At 41.9% G+C, this 16,718-nt stretch overlaps 1 protein-coding gene across 1 annotated transcript; it reads left to right on the forward strand.

The window, feature by feature from the left end:
* Positions 1–1,415: 1,415 nt before the first annotated feature.
* DPPA4 (developmental pluripotency associated 4) lies at positions 1,416–8,875 on the forward strand. Its single transcript, XM_004272076.2, has 7 exons — positions 1,416–1,439; positions 3,199–3,358; positions 4,265–4,428; positions 4,516–4,566; positions 4,906–5,221; positions 6,716–6,911; positions 8,209–8,875. Exons 1-7 carry the CDS (start codon positions 1,416–1,418, stop codon positions 8,237–8,239), a joined length of 942 nt encoding a protein of 313 aa, XP_004272124.1. The 3' UTR covers positions 8,240–8,875.
* The last annotated feature ends 7,843 nt before the right edge of the window (positions 8,876–16,718 follow it).

Below are 16,718 nucleotides of genomic sequence, written 5' to 3' on the forward strand. Positions count from 1 at the left end.
AAATAATGGCTGTATGGGACTTCCCTGGTGGTCCAGTGGTTAAGACTCCGTGCTTCCACTGCAGGGGGCATGGGTTTGATCCCTGGTTGGGGAACTAAGATCTCGCAAGCCGTGTGGCATGGCCAAGAAAAAAAATTAATAATGATAATAATAATAATAATAGCTGTGAACCTTTAAACCCAGAATTAGTACAAAACAAATGCTCAGTGGACTTTAAAAAAAAATTTATTTTATTTTTGGCTGCGTTGGGTCTTCATTGCTGTGCACGGGCTTTCTCTAGTTGCAGTGAGAAGGAGCTAGGCTTCGTTGCGGTGCGCAGGCTTCTCACTGTGGTGGCTTTGCTTGTTGTGGAGCTAGGGCTCTAGGCACACAGGCTTCAGTAGTTGTGGTGCACGGTCTCAGTAGTTGTGGTGCACAGACTTAGTTGTTCCACAGCATGTGGCGTCTTCCCAAACTAGGGCTCAAACCCGTGTCTGCTACATTGGCAGGTAGATTCTCAACCACTGAGCCACCAGGGAAGTCCCTCAATGGACTTTTTTTTTTTTAAGATATTGGGGGTAGGAATTTATTAATTAATTTATTTATTTTGGCTGTGTTGGGTTTTCATTTCTGTGCGAGGGCTTTCTCTAGTTGTGGCAAGCGGGGGCCACTCTTCATCACGGTGCGCGGGCCTCTCACTATCGCAGCCTCTCTTGTTGTGGAGCACAGGCTCCAGACACGCAGGCTCAGTAGTTGTAGCTCATGGGCCTAGTTGCTCCGTGGCATGTAGGATCCTCACCAGGGCTCGAACCCATGTCCCCTGCATTAACAGGCAGATTCTCAACCACTGCGCCACCAGGGAAGCCCCCTCAATGGACTTTTAAAACTATTATTGTTAGTTGTTGGCAGATGGGAAGGTTCTAGTTATTATTAGTACTAATGGAAAACTGAAGCTTTAATAAGTTGAGTAACTTGCTTAAGAAATGAAATATATATGGTACAAGAAAACAGTTTTGCTTTCTTCAAGCCACTGGTTTGGCCCAGAATTCTGTTGTTTCCACAAGTTTCATCATTAAATCCTGTCACACATCCCCTTCAGAAGTCTCTAGCAACTTTTCTTTTTCCCTTGGAATTTTTCTGAAGGAATTTTCAACTTCCCAATGTCTCCGGAACCACACCCTGCGTAATAACGTTAAAAAAAACTCACAGGAAAGGGCCCGGAATGTTATTATGTATTCATTCATACAATAGTCACTCATGAATAAGAAAGTGTGCAAGCTTAGCTTTCACGGGTTGTGGGGGAAGGAACAGAGGGGAGGAGAAAAGGAAAAGTGCTTACCGGCGCCGGAAGAAGGAGGAGCCTTTAAAAGAGCAACCTTGGGCCAGGGGCCATTTCAGAAGTAAGGAGAGTATCATCAAGCTTGAGATTTCTGATCATGGAGAGTGCAAAGAACGAGGAGGTAAGTACAATCTGCACGGGTTTGCTTTTGTCTTTCTTTGTCAATCTTCGTGTTTCTCTTTCTCTTGGGCACACTTACTCCCTCTTTTGAGGAGAAAAGAAGGTCCCTTAGAATTTCCTTCCCTTCACTTGTTGAAAAAAAAAATCAAGTTCCTGGATATAATTGCTCCCTGGTATACAGAACCAGATCCTTTAATTTTGCTTCTACAGACACAGGTTCGAGACCAAAATTGCTGCGTCTGGATTCATCTTTTCTTAGGGTTGTTAGGGCCAAGGAACAATGGGAAACCAGACGTATTGAGGAACACTGAGGACAGCAACTAAAGTCAGACAGGCTGTGGGGCTTTGTTGAGAAAAATTGAATCCCTCTGCCAGTGCAGCCTGACCGCTCTCCGGGTCTCTTTCCTAGAGCTAGGTCATTTTTTGCCCTCCCAATTTTAACTAAGACTTTTGGGAGACCCCAAAGTGAGTGAGGTACAAAGTGCACTTTATGTAAGTGTTATGCCAATGTGAGATTTGAATATGAATGTAAACCTGCTATAGAGATGTAAAAATGTAATTCGTACTCCCTTCTTGGAGGTGATAGGAATTAGATTTGGAAGCAAATCTGGGATTTAGTATTGACTTGGGGTTTAATTTCTATCGCAAGTGTCTACCTGTGTGCCCTTAGTTATGTAACCTCTGAGCCTCAGCTTCTGCATCTGAAAAACAAAATAATAGATTGTTGCTGGATTGCTGTGGGGATTAAAAGAAGGAAAATAAGGAGTCTGTGGTGTGGAACAATGCCTGATGGAAACTATAGGCTCAAAAAATGTTGTTTCTTTGTATCAAACAGCTTTATTCTCACTGTTCTCTTGTTTCTTTTGAATTAACCAATATTTATTGAGTGCCTACAACCAGAGGGAAAGGAATTCTACCCTTGGGGAGTTTATAATCAAATGGAGTAACAGTCATGGATCAAATCACACAAGCAAATGTAAAACTGCAACTGACAAGTGGTAGGAATGTGGCAATGGCGCAGTAGATTTGTACTGGTCTATAAAGTGGAGAAAAGGTTACCAGCTGAACTAACACTTGAAGTGAGATTCTGAAAGCGGATTAAGGGTTTAAGAACATGAATATAAGGGAAGGTGGTGTGTGTGGAGCTGAGTGATATCCTTTCAGGCAAAGTAACTAGGTTGGAAAGGAAAGTAGTTTTGTGGCAGTAGCTTGGGGCAATAGTATGGGAAAGGTTTATCTGGAAGAGGTAAATGGGAGGGAGGGGGGGAATGGGGAAAGAGGGGAAAAAAAACCTTCCAGGTGAGGGATAATGGATATTGTGGGTGGTGTAAGGGCTTTCTCCAAAGCAGAGGCTAGTTTCTTCTATGAATTTTGTTTATATATATATATATATATATTTTTTTTTTTTTTGTCTTTTCTCGTACATTTTTGGACCTTGCCTCCGAGGCTTGTGGGATCTTAATTCCCCAACCAGGGACTGAACCCTGGCCCTTGCAGTGAAAGTGCTGAGTCCTAACCACTGGACAACCAGGGAATTCCCCTTTTCTCATACTTTCAGATTGGCCTTCCACTTCTCTATCACTGCTTCCCTTTCTTATAAATAGACCTGAGTATTAAGATGATACCCAGAAGAGAACCCATGTTGCCAGTGGAGTTCAATGATTATCTTGGTACCTTGGATGTGAGGTGTCATAAGTCAGGTAGTGTATATGGTGGGTTGGACGCCCAGAGGAGTGACTTTCTGGTTCCTCTATCCCCAGTGCAACTCCACAAAGAAGACAGAGGAAGAATATATGAGCTGCAAATTCAAACGTACATCAGTAGATGCCGAAGAGGGACAGGGGGCTTCTGGTAAACCAGATATACTAGAAAACTCGGCAAAGAGGACCAAAAGAAAAAGATCTATAAAAAATAACAGAGGTAAGAGATCTACAGTTCCTCAAATCCTATTTCCCTGGGTCCGAGAAGACAGGGATTTTTCTGAAAAAGTAGGGAAGAAATTTCAGTCCTGTATTCTGCAAATCCTACACTTCCTTCGAAGCCTAGTTTAAATCTCACCTCCTGGTTGTGCTCATTATTTTGCCTACTCCAGATTCTGGGAGTTAAGGATCTTCATGTGCAATGATCTGGGGACAGAGACCTATAAATTCAAAATCCCATCCTTGAAACTCTACTTCCTGTCTTAAAAATATGAGGAAAGTAGCTACCTTGCTGAGTTGGATTGAGGTCAGGGTGGAAGGTCAGTTGTAACTTACACAGAATAATTAGGTAAACAGCCTACACTTCATCTGACTGAATGGGCGCTCAGTCAAACCTAGTGACTATTAACGTCAGTCTTTCCTGAATGGTGAGAGCGTGTGAGGTGCAGCAGGAGACCAGAGTGCTGCCCTAGTGGGGTGGGCTGCCAGAATTATGGGTATTAGTCATTGTGTAGCATTTCCGGGTGGCTTATTTTGTTTTTTGCGGTGAGAGGGCAAGGCATGGCCTAGCAGTTATGACCTCAGGTCTAAAACTTCTATCATTCCCTGCATTGGAAGTGCAATCTCTAGGTCAACCTCCTCAGGGTCTGTGGTTTAGAGCTCTCACAAAAGAGCAAGTGTGCGTGAGTAGTGGGGAGTTTTAGGAAGTAAAAATAACTGAGGGATTCAGAAATATTGTCAGTTTTAGTTTTGAGGTTCTATCCCTTGAAGGTTACGTGGTCTTTGGCAAGTCATTTAATTTTACAGTGGGGATTAGACTATAAGAACTAAAAGTGATTGTACTTTTGACATTTTAAAAGGCTACACAGAAGTTAATTATTGCTAATTTTATCTCATTCTCCTTCAGCTTGTTGTCCACGAAAAATGCCACAATGTTGTGACAGTGTGAAACCTCAGAAGAAGACGATGCCAATTCCTCCTTTACCTTCTATACTGCCGCCTGTCAATCTGATTCACAGGGATGTTGTGCGCGCTTGGTGCCAGCAGTTAAAACTAAGCACCAAAGGCCCGGTGAGTGTCCAGGGTAGGAGGTGATGCTCTTGGGAGGAAGACTACGAGCCTCAGTTTGATTATGAACTCATTTTTCTCTTGTCTTAGAAACTAGACGGATATAAACGACTCTGTGAACATGCCTACCCTCATCAAAAAGTGAGTAATTTGTAGGGAATTTGGCCAAGTGGAAGGTTTAGTTATTCTCATCCTAATCACCTGTTTTAGCGTTAAAAGGTGAGTAGAGGGCTTCCCTGGTGGCGCAGTGGTTGAGAGTCCGCCTGCCGATGCAGGGGACACGGGTTCGTGCCCCGGTCCAGGAAGATCCCACATGCCGCGGAGCGGCTGGGCCCGTGAGCCATGGCCGCTGAGCCTGCGCATCCGGAGCCTGTGCTCCGCAACGGGAGAGGCCACAACAGTGAGAGGCCCGCGTACTACAAAAAAAAAAAAAAAGGTGAGTAGAAGAATTGTCTTTAATCTTTTAAACCCTCTATGTAGAACATTCCTGCCACAGCCGAGGAGGCCAGGATCCTATCACTAGCGAGAAGAAAATCAAAGATGGACGAGGGGGAACTACCTCTGGAATGTTCTGATGAAAAGATGTCTTCTGAAGTGGCTGCTCCTCCTGAGGAGGGAGTACCTGCCCTTGAAGGAGCTCCTGCCCTTGAAGGAGATCCTGCCCTTGAAGGAGATCCTACTCTTCAAGAAGTTGTATCGACTTCTGCCTCTGACCCAGGAACTGTGTTTGCCTCTTGGAGCAGAATGACAGCCAGGGCCATGAAGATGGAGTCAGCGCAATCACAAGAGACCTGTGGTAAGCTCATTAGTAAGAACTGCTTCTGGTTCAGGTGGGAAAATAAGTTTAATTGATATTAACCGCTGATTAACTTAAGGGTGTTATCAAAATCATCTGAAGACCTGGTGATTCCTGGGCCCCACCCGCACATTTTTCTGGTTCAGGTCTGGGTAGGCCCTAGGAATTTACATTTCTAACAATCTCCCAGGCACGACTAATCTGGGGACCACATTTTGAGAACCAGTGATCTAAATTAATGAGGTCATCAGAAGGGGATAGAAATCTGGCTTCATTTCTTTTCGCCTCCTTTAAAGAATTAAAAGTAAAAGCAGTCTCTAAAATCAACTGCCTGAGCTAAAGCCTTGGATCTTCTAGCATCTGTCAAGTAAGTGGCATTAACTGTTATTTAATCTAGTTCTCAGTTTGCTCGTGGTGATGTAGGTTAATAATAATACCTACCTCATGATGTCATTGTGAGAGTTACAGGAGATAAAATTAAGGCCATGAACTGGTTAGCACATTACAATGCCTGCTGAGACCCCTGTCCCCCCATAACTGGTAACCTCCCCCTCCCCTTGGGAGCAAAGCCTGGGGCCAGGCCCTGTCCACTCTGTGTTGCACATAGTGGGGTGTTGCTCCAGGATCTTTCTTCAGACATGTAAGATCCCCCATCCATTAAACCATTGATGTTGCTTAAAAAAAAAAAAAAAAAAAAAAAGAGTTGAGACCTCTGAACTTGTTTTATGAGGGCCTTCCCAGACCACTCTGGTTTAGTCTTTCTATTGAAGGAAATCAGAACGTCACCCCAAAATATGCCTCTTTGCCATAAAAATCTTGAGCTGAAGGCAATCAAAAAGCAGCACCCTTTTTCGCCCTAAGGCAGGATTATCCTTTTTCGCCCTAAGGCAGGATTATCTATTCTCCTTTTGCTGGAGACAGACTTATCCACTGAGAGTGGGCACCAGAGCAACCAGCAAAGAAACCTCATCCATTAGTTTCCTCCCATATATTTACCTTCCCACCGTTTGCCACCCTTGGGAGCCTGCTTCCCTTTGTCCTGTCATTTCTTTGCAAATGTATTGTTCTTTGTCAAAGATGTTACATAAGATGGAATTCTAAGCTGCCATTTTGAGCTAGTGTTTGCATTTTTCCTGCACTATGTGCACTGCATGAATTCATCAACTGTTTTTCCCTTGTTAGTCTTTTTGTTAGAGTCCCAGGTGAAAACCTAAGATGGGCAGAGGAAAAGCTTTGCCACCCTCCCAGCCACACTGTCATCTACCCACTTGCCTCTACACATCCAGATGTATTTTTTGTTTCTTTTAAAATATTTAACAGGAACTGTTTTTGCATTATTTTCTAAAGGGGAACGGGGTAGAGTAAGTTAGGTTTCAGGGTTCATATCTGGGAGCTGGCACTTGGAAGACAGTAGCATCAAAGGCCATGATGCAAACTCGAAGTTTAGACTTTGGTCTTGCTATGCTCGTACTGAACCTCTCTTTCCTTCCCCAGGGGTCTGGTGGTGTGTGGTTCACGGGAGAGGTCTCCCTGCTAACACAGAGGGCTGGGTTCATTTACAATTTCATGCCGGACAGGCTTGGGTGCCTGAAAAACGAAGGAGGGTGTCTGCGCTCTTCTTGCCTCCTGCGGGCAATCTTCCTCCCCCACACCTGGAGGACAACATGCTGTGCCCTGAGTGTGTGCACAGGTAACCACATGGTACCCTTCTACACACTAAAAGTGGGCATCTGGGTTTTAGTTGGGGGAAAAAGGAGATACATATTCATCTTAATTAGCCCTGTATTTCAAGCACAAGTTGTCAATAAAGATTTTCACAAAAAGTTTTACTTGAGTAAGTGTCTTCCTAGGAGAAAGGGCATCTTTATGTCAAGGCATAACTACCTGGAGACCCATAATTTTGGAGCAGTAACCAATTGTATAATTACTATGTTCCCAGTATACGCACTACACAGAAATAATGACTAGCAAAAAAACCCTGCTTCTAGGTGGCCTACAGTCTAAGGGGGATGACTGGTATGTAAACGACTGTATCACCATGTGATGACTGGTATCAAAGAAGAGGTTTCTTAATTTAATGGAAGAGTTGTCTAGATGGAAAGGAGGAAGTAAGAAAAACCTGGCTTCTAGATAGTTTTTCGGTAATTACTTGAACACTGATAAGGAGAAGAGTTGCACTGGGCTGAGGACAGAGCTTCAAGGAACAGCAGTGTTGTAGGGGCATGTTAAAGGAGACAGAAGAAACAAGGAGAAAACCTGAAATATGAAGTCAGTGGGGAGAATTTGCATGGGGAAATTGTCTTATAAAGGAGGTAGAGATAACATACTTGCTTGGAAAAGATAAGGGATTCAAAGCAATAAAGAATATAGATAATTTGGGGGTGGTTGAATAAGGGGAGGAGAGAAATAGAGGCTACAATTGGAGGTATTTCCTGAAAGATACGAATGGAGAAGGAGCAGTGGGATGCTTGGAGGGGATTGCCATGTGTTTTCTGTTAAATTGGGCCACGTGTGTTTCCGGGCTTAGCTTGGAAGAGGGGCCTGCAGAGGAGGAGGATGGAGAGAAGCCCATCTCTCTGAATAGAGGGGCTTGGAGCAGCCCAAACTTGGCTCCCAAGGATCCATCTCCTCACCCTGTAATTGTCCAGGAATCATCCTGGGCTTCATCCCGTGCTCTCTGTTGGCCTGCTGGGGACCCACTTTTGGTGTCATGTTGACTGAACACCAGAGATCTAGGGCAGCTGGCAGAGGATAGAAGCCTCAAGTGGGGCGGGGTGGGGGGGAGCTCAAGCTGTGGGATCTTAGTTCCCTGACCAGGGATTGAACCTGGGGCTATGGTAGTGAAAGAACTGAGTCCTAACCACTGGACCACCAGGAAAGTCCCAAGGGCAATTTTATTGGCATTCCAGGAGTGGGTTTCTTGGTTATTTTCAAGAATGCAATTTGATATTTCGTCTTGATTCTAAAACATTTCATTTGCTTTTTAGGAATAAAGTATTAATGAAAAGCCTGCAGTGAGATCACAATACCAGTAAAAAGGGTACAGCTATGATTATAATTAATGATAGAGAAGTGACTACAAATCAACTCCACGGCTATGATTATAATTAATGATAGAGAAGTGACTACAAATCAACTCCATGGTGCTATTTGACAGCTGAACTCTGGGCCACTCTGCACTCTCCATGCTTCCTGCTTACAGGGTTGCATGAAGAAAATCCTGTGAACTGCCAAAAGTAGAAGTGGCTATCTCCAAAGACTCCCAGCCCTAAGGGAGCAGACGAGAAAGGAGATGGGGACATTTTAAAAATGCTAATTCGATGAATGGAATTAATTTACTTGAAAGTGCCTCAAGTGAATTTCTACATTGGGAAAAATGGGGCTTATAGGCAAAAGTTCAAATTTGGTTATGTACACCTTAACCAAGTATTCAAACTTATCATCACCAGGAATGGTAAGAGTAGCAATGTGTTTCCTGATGTGATACAATATATCACTGATAATATTCTTGCCCCAAAGAATCTATTCACAAGGAAGCAATCAGCCCTGATTATGCCTCTTGTCTCCGCATAATTAAGTGAGCTTACCTTGTTTTGGGTGGCAGTTACTTAGATGCACCCATATGTAAATATTCACAGAGCTATGCACTTAAGATGTCTGTATTTTACTTATATGTAAATTATATATAATTGTTTTTTAAGTGTCCCACATTGAATGATAAGTTATAGTGCCTCTAGGAAAAAGGCAACTAGAAAATTTTGAAATTAAAGCTTTTATTTTAAAACAAAATTCTCAATTGTGTATGTGAAATGATTCTTTTGAAATATGTCAGATCATGACACTGCTCAAAACCCTCCCATGGATCCCATTCAGAGGGAAAACCAAAGTCATTGTAATGACCTCCAAGACCTTAACTAAAGTGCATTCTACCCCGTGCCCCTTCATCTCCTGCCTCATCTCCAACACCCTGCCTTTGCTGTTCTTTGACCATGCCTCACACGCTCTTACCTCAGGGCCTTGTCACTGGCTGGAATGCTCTTTTCCCCATACGTCAATATGGTAAACTTTCTTTTAATTCTTTCTTCGAATGCCACTTTGTCAAAAAGGCATACTGTAACCCCCTATTTAAAATCACAAGTTGTTTCTCCAGCCCTATAAGCACCCTGGGTCCCAATTTCTATTTTTCCATAACACTTGTCTCCTCTTACATGTTAATTTGTAATTTATTGTTTGTCTTCCCCTAGCAATACAAAAGGATTTCTGGAGTACTTCCCTGGTGGTGCAGTGGATAAGAATCTGCCTGCCAGTGCTGGGGACACAGGTTCAAGCCCTGTTCCGGGAAGATCCCACATGCCTCGGAGCAACTAAGCCCGTGAGCCACAACTACTGAGCCCACGTGCCACAACTACTGAGGCTCACGTGCCTAGAGCCCGTGCTCCGCAGCAAGAGAAGCCACCACAATGAGAAGCCCATGCACTGCAACGAAGAGTAGCCCCCACTCGCCACAACTAGAAAAAGCCTGTGTGCAGCAACAAAGAACCAACACAGCCAAAAATAAAAATAATTTTTTTAAAAAAATGGATTTCTGTCGGTTTTGTGCACTTAGGTATCACAGCCTCCTAGAACAGCCTGACACGTAGTTGGTACTCAATAAATGTTTATTCAATGGATGATGAATTAGAAGGTATGAAGTGAATTATAAAAGGAGATGGATTACAAGTTTCTTGGAAACCAATATTAAAAAATAGATCTCTGTCCTGTCTATCTATATTCTCTGGGAAAATAAATTGCTTTGAGTTACCTTTTGGAAAAAAAAACTTCTCTGTTGTAACACGCAGTATTCTATTTTCTAGTTCCGCCATAAAACTCATAGTTTAATTTCCTCCAAAATACAATTTTGGAAGGTCTCTAGTAAATTCTTTTAAAACTGTTTAGCAGGATTTGTGTTTCCCCCATGAGCCACCCTCCTGTTTTAGAATATGAAGGGCCGAAGTGTTAAGAATGGCAGTAATCACCCAATATTTCAATCAGCCTTACCTGAAGGATATAGCTGAAATTGTATTTTTTGAAAGATAAGGAGAGGAAAAAGAACTTCCATTACTAAGGGGTAGACATCAGATGACAAAAGATGAAGTAAATGGGTCCACAAGACATTTCTCTTTAGAAGAATTAACTTGAGTCATCTTTTGTTCCTGGCCAGGAAAACCTAGATTGGAATGGCCTGAAGGAGGTAAATTGCTCCAAAAGATGTTACTTTTCATTTCTGAGTCCACTACCTAAAGGGACAGATTTCTCTGAGAAAGAGTTTTGAGCTGACATCAGATTGAATGGCAAATAAGAATTAAAAAAGGGAGAAGAAAGGACATTCCAGCCAGTAGAAAGGGTTGTGAGGCTCCTGAGGTGGGAAACAAGAAAACTGAAAGGCCAGTGCGTTGGGAGTTCAGAACCAGGGAACACAGATATTGGATGAGGTTGGAAAGGAATGGAAGCCCAGACAAGAGAAATCCTTTGTTTTGCCTTTATCTTAAAAAATAGAGGGGGGCTTCCCTGGTGACCCAGTGGTTGAGAGTCCGCCTGCCAATGCAGGGGACACAGGTTCGTGCCCCGGTCCGGGAAGATCCCACATGCCGCGGAGCGGCTAAGCTCGTGAGCCATGGCCGCTGAGCCTGCGCGTCCGTAATGGGACGGGATATTGGAGGGAGGATAATAGAAAGTAAGGAAAAAGTGATTCTAAAACTGATGTCTATCAACGAATTACCACTTCCATTGTTCAATTTTTTAGTCTCTTCATCATTTTTAAAAAAATTTTATTTTCTATTGGAGTATAGTTGATTAACAACGTTGTGTTCTCTTCATCATCTTTTATATTAAAAACCATTTGGTAATCAAGATGAGTAAGAAGAGGGACAGTCCACCTACCCAAAGTAAATAGGATGCGACTTCTTTATCCAGCTAACCCATGGGGTGGGAGTGGCCAGAATCCCCTGGAAGGGGCAAAGAGAAAATTCTGTGGTGATGGAAATATTTTCTGTGTCGACTAGGGAGTTGCCTACCATTTTTCAAAACTTATCAAACTGTACACTTAAGATCTGTGTATTTTAGGACTTCCCTGGCAGATCCAGTGGTTAAGACTTTGCCTTCCAATGCAGGGGGTGTGGGTTTGATCCCTGGTCAGGGAGCTAAGATCCCACATGACTCATGGCCAAAAATCAAATAAAACAGAAGCAGTATTGTAACAAATTCAATAAAGACTTTAAAAAATGGTTCACATCAAAAAAAAATCTGTATATTTTACTGTAAATTTTACCTCAAAGGAAAAAAAAGGTTTAGTTTGGAGATCAAAGAGGAAATTGCATCAGTCACATGACTCCTAGGATTTGTATACAGAGGCCTCAGAGTAGAGTTTGAGGAGGTCGTTTATTCTCATGATGGATGACCAAGAAGAGTGGCCCAATACATTAGGGAGATTTATAACACTGAGAAGGGTTATAGAAGAAGTTCACAGAGACTGGACAAGATTTCCTCAGTAACTCAGAACTCCTGTAGCTCTAACACTGGAAAACGAAGGTCAGAACTTGATTCCTTCTGCTCTTCTTCAAAAGCCCTGATTAAATCTTCTCTGATAACTTTATTTGATATATTCCTTTTTTTTTTTTGGCCACGCAGTGCAACATGGGGGATCTTAGTTCCCAGACCAGCAATTAAACCCATGCCCCCTGCAGTGGAAGCGCAGAGTCTTAACCACTGGGCCACCAGGGAAGTCTCTATATTTCAATTCTTAAAACTACTAAAACTACTACCTCTTTTGTCCATACTGGATTGGAAGTCACCACTTATTTCTTACTATTAAGAAACACAAGAGCCCAAGCTTTGGGGGCAGCTAGATATGTTTATAAGTTTCTATCCTGAAAGCTCAGTTCACTTGATTTTTAAAATGAAGGTAACAACTCACACTTGCGAGGTTGCTAGGTTGAAAAAAATAATGTATGTAAACCAGTTATGTTAGGAAAGTGATAGGCACTCAGCCAAGAGTAACTGCTGTAATTTCTACCATGTTTTGTCTCTATCTTTCTTTTCTGCACTGAGTTGATATGTAATTACCAAGCACTTATTAGCCACTTCAAAGCTGTGTGGCTTTGGGAATTTAATTAATCTCTCTAGCCTTAGTCAGGTTTATTGAACATATAGGTTTATTTACATACAGTGAAATTCACCCATTTTAATGTATAATCCTTTGAGTTTTGATAAACGCATGCATCCATGTAACTACCATCACAAGAGCTAGAACTTCCATAGCTCCAGAAAATTCCTTCTTGCCTCTTTGTAGTTAACTCCTTTCCCCTCCTCAACTCCTGAAAACCAAAGATCTATTTTCTGTTCCTATAGTTTCGTCTTTTCCAGGATGTCTTATGAATGGAATGAGACTGGGTTCTTTAATTTAATATAAGGCATTTGAGGTTGACTCATATTTTTGAATGTATCACCAGTTTGTTCCTTTTTATTGATGAACAGTAGTATTCCATTGTGTGGATATGCCATGTTTGTTTATCCATTGAGGGGGAGCAGAATATGCCACCCCAGAATGTGGCTTTGGCATACGGATTATTTTGAGCTGAAGACAAGCAGGGACCAGCAGATTCAGAAAGAGCTTTTTACCTTCCCCTTAACTGCCTCAAAGAATTTAGATAGAGGGCCTATACTAGGAAGAAAGCTATTACTAGAGATAATATTTTATATAAGAAAGACTTATTAACAGGACTTCCCTAGCAGTCCAGTGGTTAAAACTCCACGCTCTCAATACAGGGGGCACAGGTTTGATCCCTGGTCAGGGAACTAAGATCCCGCATGATGCATGACATGGTCAAAAAATAAAAGACTCATCTACATGGCAGAGCAAACATTTGTTTACCAAACATTTGCTCTTATCTTCCTGAGAACTGTCTTCCTCCGCCTTGAGGCCCCAGACCCCTACCCCTTCTCTTTAGCTTGGGATGGTATATACGCCTCAGTTACCTGACTGCCAGGGAGTCCACATATTTTTATGGGGCTCCCACACATACAAAATTGATTTTCTCCTGTTAATTTGTCTCATGTCAATTTAATTATTAGACCAGTCAAACTACCTAGAAGAGTTTTCTGCTCCTACACCATTCACCAGTTGAAAGATATTTGGTTATTTCTAGGTTTTGGTGATTATAAATAAGCCCTCTATAAACCATCATATACAGTTTTTTGAGTGAACACTCAAGTTTCACTCATTTGGGGGTAAATATCTAAGGAGGGAGATTCTGAGTCATATATTAAGTATGTTTAGCTTTACAAGAAACTCTCACACAGTTTTCCAAAATGATGGTGACATATTGCATTCTCACCAGAAACGTATGATCTGCTCCTCAACACTTGATATGATCAGACTTTAATTTTAGTTATTCTAATAGGTGTATAGTGGTATCTTAATTGTGATATTAATTTGCCCTCCATATAGCTTCTTGATGGAGTGGCTGTTAAAGAATTTTGCTCTTTTTTTTGGCAGTGGGGTTGGGGGTGGGGATTGTTTTCTTATTATTGAGCTTGAGGAGTTCTTTATATATAAATTTAGAATCAGCATGTCACCTTCTGCAGCAAAAATCCTTTAGGGATTTTGATGAGTTTTCCGGGTCAGTGAGTAATGGGAAAAGCAGCTTGTTGCGGGTCCAACAGGAGAGACTAACTCTAGAAAAATGATATTTGGTATTGTGTTGTAATGTGTTAGGGATAGTTATGTTTCTTGCAAGAAGAATACATTTAAGTACGTTCCTCTGTAAGAAAATATCTAGCCTTAAGTAGAATGCAGTGTGTAAGGAGTTCTGCAAAGTAGCAGAAGGCAATAATGGAATGCAGGTGAGTTGTATGTAATGTGGAAGGTATTAGGAAATGAAGATAACAGTCAACTGTGTTAAATTCTAAGACTTCATTGCCCTAGATGGTTAATATAACTCAACTACAATCTAATGCAACGATATGACCTGTGAGTGGGGACTACAGAAACACAAAAGATGACACACATGTATGTTGGGCAAAGTGTTAATGACCTGCCAAGATTAAGGAAGTAAGAAGTCTAAGACCTAGGTTTGAGACCAGATGTGCTATTTTAGTAGATGGTTGATATTGAGTATCTGTCACCTGAATAGCAGTGATCATAATATTTATCTCACAGGATTATAAAGATTAATGAGATAATATATAATATACTTCATAAATTGACAGTCTATGCAAATGCTCTTTATGACTATTTTATTAAACTCTTTCTTAGCTTCTGTTCTTCAATGTTAAGTTGCCCCGAATAGAATACTTCCCTAGCCGAGCAGTCTGCCTCCTATGGATGGGCTGTCTTGAACACTTTGGGTAGTTGGTGCCAACAACATAATTTGAGTAGTGACAGCAAGTTTAGCAAACTGGGAATTTGTGCTGCTCAGAACAAAGACGGGAATGTGAATCCTTTTATTAACTTTAATTTCCCTCTTATTCTCTCCAGAAAAAATAAACAATTTATGAGAGATTGTGTAAACATGCATTTTTTTTTAAAAGTCACTTGTTGGGAAGACATTAATGCTACAAAATCATAATTCTTACGTTGAATCATTTTGCCTAATTTTGGTATAAAGCAAGGCCAGAGAAAGCAGACAGATAGAGAAGGGGAGGATATTATTCTTAGTGTCTACTACCATACATTACTCTCTCCATACTTTATTTTGAACTATTGAGATAAATAATGTTCATCTTTTGTTTTTTTTGTTTGTTTGTTTTGTTTTGTTTTGTTTTTTGCGGTAAGTGGGCCTCTCACTGTTGTGGCCTCTCCCATTGCGGAGCACAGGCTCCGGACGCGCAGGCTCAGCAGCCATGGCTCACGGGCCCAGCCGCTCTGAGGCTTGTGGTATCTTCCCAGACTGGGGCACGAACCCGTGTCCCCTGCATTGGCAGGCAGACTGTCAACCACTGCGCCACCAGGGAAGCCCAATAATGTTCATCTTTTAAAAAATGGTAGTAATACCTTACTTTTGAACACTGATCATGAGACCTGTTTGCAGAATATGCTCACCTCAGCAGAAATGGTCCAGAAATTGTCACATTTGAGAGGAGACCAGATATTATCCAGATACAATTGGAAGAAAAAAAAAAATATATATATATATATAACTCAACTAAAACCAACCCCTCCCCCTCAAAAAAAAAGAGAGAGAGCAAGAGAGAGAGAGACCTGATATTAGCTAGTCCAGCAATGCCTCAGCGCAGACCTAAAAGAAGGAAGAAGATTGCAGTGGTCACTACCCTCGACATGGCTAAAAGATTTGTGATAAATAACTCAGACAAAGGGACTGTATAACTATTACATTCAAGAAAAGGTTCAAGATCAGACAACCCTATTGTAGTTGCCCTAGCTATTTTTACTGCCACTTCTGAGTCCTGGACCCAGAAAGTCTCTGGTAAGACTGATAATAGTGCTGGTCAGGAAGAGGTAAGAAACTCAATTTAAAATAGCTTCAAATGGAAATAAAGTGATGGAACAAGCCACTTACTATTTAACAGTCCATAGGTTGGGAAATATTTTTCCATAAAGCTTCTCTCCATTTGCAGCAGCTCACTTACTACGGGCAGATGTCAACGTTTTTCCTGAAATGATTTCTAAGCCAAGTGGTTTGGCCCCTGCTCTTTTCCCATCATTGAGTGTAATTATAATTTCAGAGGGAAGAATAAAGTGTTGATGTGCTCAGACGAGGAATGCCCCAACCTAAGTATACTCTATTTCTCTTCCCTTTCTTCAAGGCATTCAAGCAAAGGGAGTATAGCATTATGGTGTGGTGATCACGCAAATGTGCCTTTCAACTCTGTACTGCAGGTCACTGGCCCCATCTTTAACACCACTGCTGTGAAGTTCACACCTATGCTATAACTCCCATCTGCTCCTCCCAGCCACTAAGTGTAGCAGGAATTCTAAAGCAGGGGCATTCTTATAGCTTAGACTCAAGGACTCTTTATCAGCCTTGCTGAAACTTCCTTAGAACTGCACTGCAGTTCAAGACTCTTCCTACCCATACTCCCTTCCTTCTCCTTCACAGGGGTCAGACCTACGTCATGGTCTGACAACTCTCCCAGCCTTCCAGCTCCCTTCTTACTTTCATTCGCAGTTATTTTCTATACCGAATCTCTTGCATACCTAATCCCTTCTTGACATCTGCTTCTTGGAACATATGAACAAATACCTATTGTGCCAGGAGCAGTCAGGAAAACCAGGTAATAAGATGAGATTCTGGAACTGGCTCACTGACCTGCTGGTGAACACAAAAGGAGAACATTCTGGGTGCTATATGGGGGATGGATAATCCCTGGCCCACAATGGTGGTCCAATTGCTGAAGATTTTACTGGAGGTGATCTGGGAAAATGTCCTTGTAGAGGGGAAGGCCCTCACAAATGCAATAATTCAGGCATTTGGAAAATATAGGTGTAAAAGCAACTACA

Source organism: Orcinus orca, chromosome 5 (genome assembly GCF_937001465.1).
Source record: "Orcinus orca chromosome 5, mOrcOrc1.1, whole genome shotgun sequence".
NCBI lineage: Eukaryota > Metazoa > Chordata > Mammalia > Artiodactyla > Delphinidae > Orcinus > Orcinus orca.

What these genes read in the sequence shown, in the direction of transcription:
- DPPA4 (XM_004272076.2), top strand. Translation starts at nt 1,416, where the DNA reads ATGGAGAGTGCAAAGAACGAGGAG. An exon ending in ATCTATAAAAAATAACAGAG is followed by an intron (nt 3,359 to 4,264) that starts GTAAGAGATCTA and finishes ATTCTCCTTCAG; the next exon opens with CTTGTTGTCCACGAAAAATG. An exon ending in AACTAAGCACCAAAGGCCCG is followed by an intron (nt 4,429 to 4,515) that starts GTGAGTGTCCAG and finishes CTCTTGTCTTAG; the next exon opens with AAACTAGACGGATATAAACG.